At 25.8% G+C, this 9,033-nt stretch overlaps 1 protein-coding gene across 1 annotated transcript; it reads right to left on the reverse strand.

The window, feature by feature from the left end:
* Window positions 1-360: 360 nt before the first annotated feature.
* LOC120070604 lies at window positions 361-3,133 on the reverse strand. The gene is made up of 3 exons (XM_039022418.1): window positions 2,553-3,133; window positions 1,678-1,741; window positions 361-1,076 (listed from the first exon to the last, which is right to left on the reverse strand). The coding sequence occupies exons 1-3, from the start codon at window positions 3,074-3,076 to the stop codon at window positions 627-629; spliced, it is 1,038 nt and encodes a 345-aa protein (XP_038878346.1). The 5' UTR covers window positions 3,077-3,133; the 3' UTR covers window positions 361-626.
* Between the last annotated feature and the right edge of the window lie 5,900 nt (window positions 3,134-9,033).

The following is a 9,033-nucleotide window of genomic DNA, read 5'->3' on the forward strand; positions in this document are numbered from 1 at the left end:
TCTTTCTCTACTCATCTTTAACTTGATTTCGATATTTAGATTGGTTTGATTTAGTGTGACTAACTTAAATCTATTTATTGTTTTAGACAATAAATCAATGGGTTCGTGAGATTTCACAACAATTAAGTTGTTCTATTTGCTTGTGCGTGTATTATCTTTGTCATCTCCCACCAATTAACAACACTTATCAAGTAAATGACCTCAATTCTCTAGAGAGAAAAGTCATGTCAATAACCATTGACCTAAACTAATTTTGACAACATGAGACCTTGTTAATCAATTATTTCTCGAATGACATCACATAACGTAATTTAAGTTACAACCATAATCTAAAGAAGAATTGATCATAATATCAAAATGTGTCATAAATAAAATTTAAACCGAGTGAACTTTCAAGTATAAGATTAAAAGGGAGAAATAAATAAATCTAAAAACACATGATCAAACAACGATAAAAGATTATAAACTATGCATAATATGAGCAGATTTATATTCTCCCCCCATTAATCAACAAGGTTCCAAACAAGGTTATTTATCCATCATAATTATCCATATAAACTTACTAGTAGTATTCATTTTTCAACTTATTTTACTTAGAGAGTCATGCAACATAGAGCCTTAGCGTTCTAGTGATGAGCAATTTGACGTGCGATGGCCTCACCGTCAGGCAATGGGGCAACGTAGCAAGTGTGGCCATCGGTGCTGAGAGGATAATCACCTCCAGAACTAAAGATAACATCAACCAACCAACCAACAAAGGAACCTAACACAAAGGCTCCCACAATGCTGCCTATAACTGCTGTGACCATTAAAAACAGAGCAGAAGCTTCGACGCCAGCTAAAGTCGGCAAGGCGGCTCCGATAACTTGTCCAACCATAGCCCCACCTACTGCCGCAGCAGTCTCCATTACATCTTTTGTTGCTGTTTGAAGAACATGTTCAGCTGTAAAGATGTCCCATACCATGATTCCGGCTGCAAGAATGAGAAACAGAATGCCCGCTGCACCAGAGATGGTTGATAGGGTGTCTGCAATCACACTTCCTCGCCCAGAAGCCTCAATGATGTCGTTATACACCTATTATTATCCCCATGGGAGATGACGTCATTTTCATTCTTATAATATATTTATATTAGAAAAATTAAAGTTTTACTTCATAAATCATTTTCACAAAAATATCAAATAATGTACAAATTTATTATTACTATTATTATTTTGGTAAAATAAATTTTTTTACATGAGTGGGTATACTTTTGATAAATTTACCAAATAAGGTAGGAAATTGAAACTCATTGATATTAAAAAGATCTTAAAATGCTATTTTAATCATTCTTATCAAAATTAGCAAAATCATAAATTCAAATATGTGAATATGTTTTCAAAATTTAAAGTTGAAATTGTAATAAATATGAAATAGTTCTTGAAAATGTCAACAAGAGCGTAGCTCAACCAGCATAATGTTCATACTAATTTTATTCAAACTTCTTCTGAAATGACTTAAGTAAACTTTTAATGTAGAAGATATATATGGGTTGGCGTTTCATATATATCGAGAACTTTCATGTAAAAAAGTACACTTTTCTTTTTTATTTTGTGAAATACTCATGTTTTTTAAAAATTGAAAAAAAGAATAGAGAAAAATTTGAAGCAAAATACTAAAAATTATACTTATATTTACCAGCAGCTTTTCTTCATCCTTCAAATTTTTGAAGAGCCCCGTGAAACCACGCTTGTTTTGGTACCTAATTAATGTGAGGGAAGCTTGTTGAGATGACTACTTTAAATGAATTATTCTCATATATTTCTTTTATTAATCTTATGAGTTATAATAGTAAAAAGATTATTTCTAAAGATAAATTATTATACCATTCAAATATATATTTGGATTAGTATTAATTTTTTAAAATAAGTCATTTATTAAATGTAGTTTTTAAAACACTTCTATTTTAAAGAGAGTTTAAATAAAAATGATTTTTTCTTTACTCAACCCAAACGTCCTAATTTTATTTATTTATTTTTTTCATTTTAGATAAATAGGAAACTATGAAAATGATGCCCATAACAATTTTTCCATTCAAATTTTAATGAAAATTTGAAATTCACATTAAATGAAAATGGCTTTATTTTGAAAGTAGGGATGAAAATTGAACATGAGATCTTGGTGGATTCTAGTTCCATTCTTTAAATAGAAAAAAATAACAACAATAACCCAACCATATCAAACTTTTGTATTTAACAAAATAAATATATATTAAAAAAAACATGTATATATATATATATATATACATATGAGACCATTGTTAAAAGAAAAAAACTTTGGTACATCCAGTAGAATCTATCTTTTATGTAATCCACTAAATTGTCCAATCATGATTTGTCACATCACAAACTATTTTTATTCCATATTTGAAATATTTCAATTCACTTTTTATGTGTGTGATGAGAATAAGATGTATATAGATGAGATGTACACGACCATTATTTTCGTTAAAAACAAACTAAAACTTAACCCATTTCTAATGTTGTAAAACTGAAACAAGCAATTAAGTTTACCTTGCGACGAGATCCTCAAATTTAGTTCCACTGTCTTTAAGCCATTTGGAGAAATTGCGTGAAGCTGGACTTTGGTGCTTTATCATGAGTAGTTGCATACTCTCATTGTATTGATTAGCCTCCTTGGCCAAACGAGCTACATTGGTGACATTGTTTGGATCTAAGGTTTTCAATGCTTCAAATATGTCTTTGGAGTGTGCACCAATCTTTGATAGGTAGTTTGCTCTAAGTGTATAGTTTCTCACTGCTTGAAGCGAGATGTTAACGGCTTTTTCCACGTAAGAATATGTTTCATGAGCGATCGACGATTTAGTTTCGTCGTCTTTGAATGTTTGCTTGACGTTTTCTGCATCGTCGAGAAGCTTTAGCGCTGCGTGGTAATTATCTCCCACGGATCTCATATATTTGACTTGTTCCGGTTCGGATTTGAATTGAATATTTTTCACCGACTCTATCTCTTGGTTTCGGATTATTCTTGCCAGTTGCCGGAGTTTTTCACCTTCAAGAAGCAAAAGAGGAGCCATTTGATGAATACAAGGGGAGAGCTAAAGTTGTATTCACCAACTCAAGATGGGGAGAGAGATTTTTTTAAGGCTTAAATAGAGTCAATTGATAGAGACTTCATAATTTTGGTTTATAAAAAATTCATTTTAATTTCATTCCTCACATTTCAAAAAGAAACACGTCATGAATGACATCTATTAGTTTTATCACTTATAGATTTTTATTGACCTTTATCAACTTCTATCAAAGAATATTAAAATTTTGTTATTTTGTGTAAATAGTTTTACTTATTTTTCTATTTTTGAAAATCTCCCTAGAATAAATAACGGTATCAAATTATTATCCCATTGTTAAATTATAATATATAGAAGATTTGTCATGCAGGATTGATATTTTAAATATAGTTAATTTCTTTTTAGTTATCCCATAAATTTGTGATGTTTATAAATGTGACAATATCGATATTTTATTTGATTATGTGAGAAATTTGACATTATTAATTATTTTTTTCTCATACGGATGTCTTAACAATTAAGAAATTTATTGTTTGAATTCTCTTCCTACCTTTATACAAAAAGAAATAAATACTTTAATTATTTTTATTTACTTTTTTAAAAGAAGAAACTAACACAATATTGTACTTTTCTCCCTTACCCTTTATGTAAATTAGGACAGATTGTAGAATAAAAAAATTTAGGATTCTTTTCAAATATAGTAGAATGAATCAAAATATTTATAGATTTAGTAAAATATCACAATCTATTAGTGATAGTCTGATAGACATTGATAGACTATTATCATCTATTACTGATAGTTGTTTATCAGTATATCATTATCGAATGTGACATTTTGCTATATTTGAAAATATTTACAATAATTTTTGTCATTTAAGACAATTTTCCAATTTTTTAGAATAGTATTGTTCCTAAATAATTTATATATTAAAAAAAAAAAAAGCATAAAGCTTGTAATTGGTCCCCCACTTTAAATACGGCCAAAACAGTTGGTTAAAGCAACATTATTTTTCAATATGATTTTTTTTATAATATTATTGTTTCTAATGAATACATTTTTTTCGGACTTAAATTTTTCCTAATGAAGCAAGTCAAAGTAAGATTCGCATGGAAATAATACATAAATGACATTGTTTAAGGAGAAGATTAAAAAAGTTAAAACAAAAAATGTCATGCTAAATTAAACAAATAATATAAATAATGTTATTAATCTATTTGCTATTTCTAAAAAGATATTAAAGGCTTGTTAGATCATGAATATTATATACGAGATCAATATCTCAAACTTATAAACCATATTTTTATTGATTAAATTACAAATTCGATTTATGTGGTTTGGAGACGATTAAACTTTAGTCCTTTTGTAGATTCGCATGGAAATCTTCATATATTGTCCTTGTTGTTGTAAATATTATTTATAATGGATTTATCAAACTATAGGAACTAAGTTCTAAGTATAAATCATAAGGACTAGATTCTAAGTTTCATAAAATTATAATGACCAGATTTTCAGTATAATATTCTTGTGCCTTGCAAAGAAACTAAAGTTTCATATAGAGAAATATTTAGTATATTTAGTATCGAAATCAGAAAGTGTTTAGGGAGAGGAAACAAAGTTAGAGAAAAAGTTCAAGAAAATAAATTAGAATGATATACAAATTTTAAAGAAAAATGTTAAGAGAGTAAGAAAAATTTTGAAATAAAAAATAGGAGTAAGTTCTACAAGGAGTAAAGTTAAAAGAAATGGGACAAAAATTTTTAAGATAAACAAAAGATAGATAGAGAAATAAAAGATCAATTATATTCTAAAGTTACTTTTTAATAAAATGTTTTGGTGTCTAATTTCGCTCGTAAAAATTACTTTTGAAGTTTATAATAGTTGTAATTATTACCTCAAACTTTTTATTATAAAAATTGAGTCTTTAAACTTTTACAAGTGTTAAGATTGGACCCTTAAATTTACAATAATTATAGAAATTGGATCTACAAATAATAAAATTGAACTCTCAAACTTATAAAATTATTACAATTTCTATAATTATGTAGGGTTTAAGGTCAAATTTTAACGTTTGTATAAGTTAAGGGCTCAATTTTTACCGTTGAAAGTTTAAGAATATGATTACAATTACCACCATATTTTAGGGGTATTTTTTGACATTTGTTCGATAATTTATTTTACTACAATTAAAGGTTTATGTAATAAATAAAAACTATGTTTAAATATTATTGTTTTTAAATAATATTTAAATATAAAAAAATAAACAAAAATATTTATAAGATATAATAAAATTTTAGAACTATCAATGATAGACAGTAATAGACATTGATAGACTTCTATCAATGTCTATCAATATCACTGATAGAAGTCTATCAGTGTCTATCATTGATAGTTCTAAAATTTTGCTATATTTTGTATATATTTTCAACAGTTTTACCATTTGAAATAATTTTCCTAAAAAGAATAAACACTAATATTTACAAAATATAGCAAAATTTTAGAATTATCAATGATAGACGGTGATAGACATTGATAGACTTCTATCAATGTCTATCAATATCACTGATAGAAGTCTATCAGTGCTTATCATTGATAGTTCTAAAATTTTGCTATATTTTATAAATATTTTTACAGTTTTACCATTTGAAATAATTTTCCTAAAATAAATAAATACTAATATTATTTTGGAAAATGGTAAGAAATAACACGCTCACTTTTCATGTTTCAAAACTAGTGCGCTTTTTGAAAAGTCATTAAACTAGTTTTTCTCGATGGATCTCGGAAGAGATCGACTATTGAGATTTAATTGAAAATTTTAGTTTTTCTAACTTATGGATTGTTTGAGCTCCTTTGGACCTTTCTCGGTACATCTTAGAGAGATTAAAAGCCGAGATTTTATTAAATTTTCCAAATATTAAATAATCTATTCAAATCTTATACAAAATCTTATATATTTTCATTTTTTTTTCAAATTCGGTTGTCTTTACCTAATATTAAATTCTTTTGTAGTTTTAGGCCAATTTTTGTTTCCATGATTATATGAATTTCTAAATTTCTAAATGAATTTTTTGATTTTTTTCAGATGGGTGATTGCATTTTGATTTTTAAATTTTGGGAAAGTATAATTTTGCAAGAAAAAAAAGATAATGATATGAAAAATATATAAAATCTCGGTATTAATATACCCGAGAATTCACCGATCTGGGTGTTAATCTGCCCAAGATTCATATCGAGATTTTATATATTTCTATATTTTACCTTTTTTTGAAAAATTTTATCTTTCAAAAAATTTAAAATTCAAGGTCAATCACCTGAAATCCATCTAAAAAATTCTTTTGGATAATTGGTAGATTGATTTGAAAATTAGAAATTTGACAAAAAATGTAAAAAATCACGTAAGATTTTGATATAATATTTGCTAAATATAATCGAATTTAGAGAAAATTTGAAAATATATAAGATTTAGGAATATTACATAATATTTTTGAAAAATTACTAGAATCTCAGTTTAATCTTCTCAAGATGTACTGATCCAGAAGGGCCAAAATAATCCATAAGTTAGAAAAAACTAATTTTTTTAATTAAATTTCTGTGGTCAATTTCATCCAATGAAAAAAATTATTTAAACGAATTTTTAAAAAGGTGATAATTTAAAGGTGTCATCTTATGATTCCCTTATTATTTTCTCACAAAATGTCAGATCAAACAGATAGGCATCGTAAGGAAAAAGAAGTCATTTCACACTATAGGAAATAAATGCAATTTAAATAGTATTTATTTTTCAACTGTATTTTAGAAGTCACCACGTTATCCATCCATAAATAAATACAAATTAATTGTTATTTATTTTTCGATGAAGGTAACAGTACTTAAAAAGGAGTGTTTAGCATCATAGTACTCAATTGATTATAATAGTTAATATTTGATATACAAATTATTTTAATTTAAATTATAATTATCATATTTAGGGTATAAATTATTTTTATTTAAGTAAGAAATAACAAACACTACAGCAAAAAAGAAAAGAGAGAATGTAGGAAAAATAGTAAATATTATATCCAACAGAATTTTGAAATAGTATTTACTATACTTAATTAACATTGAGTGTGCTATAATAACTTACCCCTAAACTGCTTTTATTGATTCACAATTATTCATTCATTTAATTTTATTTATTTTTTAAATTATTATAATAAAAATAAATTTGACATGACATTACATCCAATAATAAAAAATACTACTACCTAACCAAATCTCGATTGTGGACGAGTTTCGTTTATAACTCAATTCTTTTAGTTACGAATTAGTTCAGTGAGTCGTTGCAATTTCTCGTCTTTCCAAAAACAACAATGGATTAGTTTATTAGAAAACTTTATAAGTGATATTTTTTTATCTACAGATTGTAAGAGAGATTTTTAAGATTTAAATTAGCGGTGGATCGAGAATTTTTATTTAAAGGACTTAACTCTAAATTTAATAATGATCTGATTTTGTAGCTAATAAAAGTTTTGTTTTTTGTTTTTGAATATAGCTTCGAGAGTATGCAGCTTTTTTTTTTTTTTTTTTTTTTTTTTTTTTTTTTTTTTTGTTTTTAAGTTAAAATCTATTTTGCCCCTTATTAAATTTTCGTCCAAATATTTTTTAATGTCTAATTTTGTACATGTACCTTCAACAAATCTTAAATTTAGAATTTATACTTGTTGTTGATAACTTTTATCCCAAAAAAATGTTATATATTAATATTTTTACGGTAAATTTTGAAAATATATTAACATATCATATTTTCTTGCATGAAAGTTATTATTATTATATAGCTAATTTTAGTAAAAAAAAAATTATAAGAAACTAAATTTAAGATTTATTAAATATAATGATTAAAATGGAACATTTGAAAGTAGATTTCAATATAATATAAACTTTTAACTTTTTTCTTTACAAAGCTGGAAGAGAGGCAAAAAAAAAAAAAATAATAATAATTGAAATAAATAAAAATAAAAATAAAATAATAAATAAAATAAAATAAAATAAAATAAAAAAATAAAAAAAGTATGTGAATTTTGGGTGGAGAAGATTCGAACCAAGGATATGATTTGTTAATTAGTCGTTTCACTTTATACTAGTACTTTATGGTAAAAAATTTGAGGGGGCTCGAGCCCGACCTCTCGGACCTTAGCTCAATTTAGGGAAATTATCAGAAATAGTATCTTTAAATTTTTACCATACAAAATTATGACAATTTTTATAAATTCCTTCAAATAGTTTCTTGGTTCATCTCGGGCGAGATCGACACCAAGATTTAATTAAAAATTTCATTTTTTCTAACTTATAGATTGTTTTGGGCCTTGTCTCAATTACAAACCGAGATTTGGGTAAAAAAATCGAAATGTTATTTAATCTTCCCAAAATTAAAAAATCACACTATCAAATATTACACAATTTGGAGAAATTTGAAAAGATAATTGGTAAATTATTTAGATAATCAATAAATCAATTTAAAGTTCGTGTATATGTAAATTGGAAGTAAGATTTGCAAACTTTTATATAAGATTTGGGAAATATCGCAAGAAATTCGAGAAGTAATAAAAGTTGATATAAGATGAGAGATTGCATATAATTTGAAAAAATTACGTGGATCTTGATGCTAATCCCGAGCAAAATAACATCGAGATTCTATATATTTGGGCTTTTTCGGTGAAATTTCGAACATAATTAACACCGAAATTTGATATATTTGATCTTTCTTGGTGAAATCTCAAGCAAAATTAACACTGAGCTTTTATATATATATCCCAAATCTTACCCCCAATTTCCACAAAATTTGATCTTTTCCAAAATTTAAAAATATTGAATCAATTTGAAAAATATATTTTGATAATTGAAAAATCCATTTGAAATTTTGGAAATTCATAAAATTGTGAAAAAAGAAATCATGCTAAATATTTGAAAAATTATGTAATAATTTAAA

Source organism: Benincasa hispida, chromosome 2 (assembly GCF_009727055.1).
Source record: "Benincasa hispida cultivar B227 chromosome 2, ASM972705v1, whole genome shotgun sequence".
Lineage (NCBI taxonomy): Eukaryota > Viridiplantae > Streptophyta > Magnoliopsida > Cucurbitales > Cucurbitaceae > Benincasa > Benincasa hispida.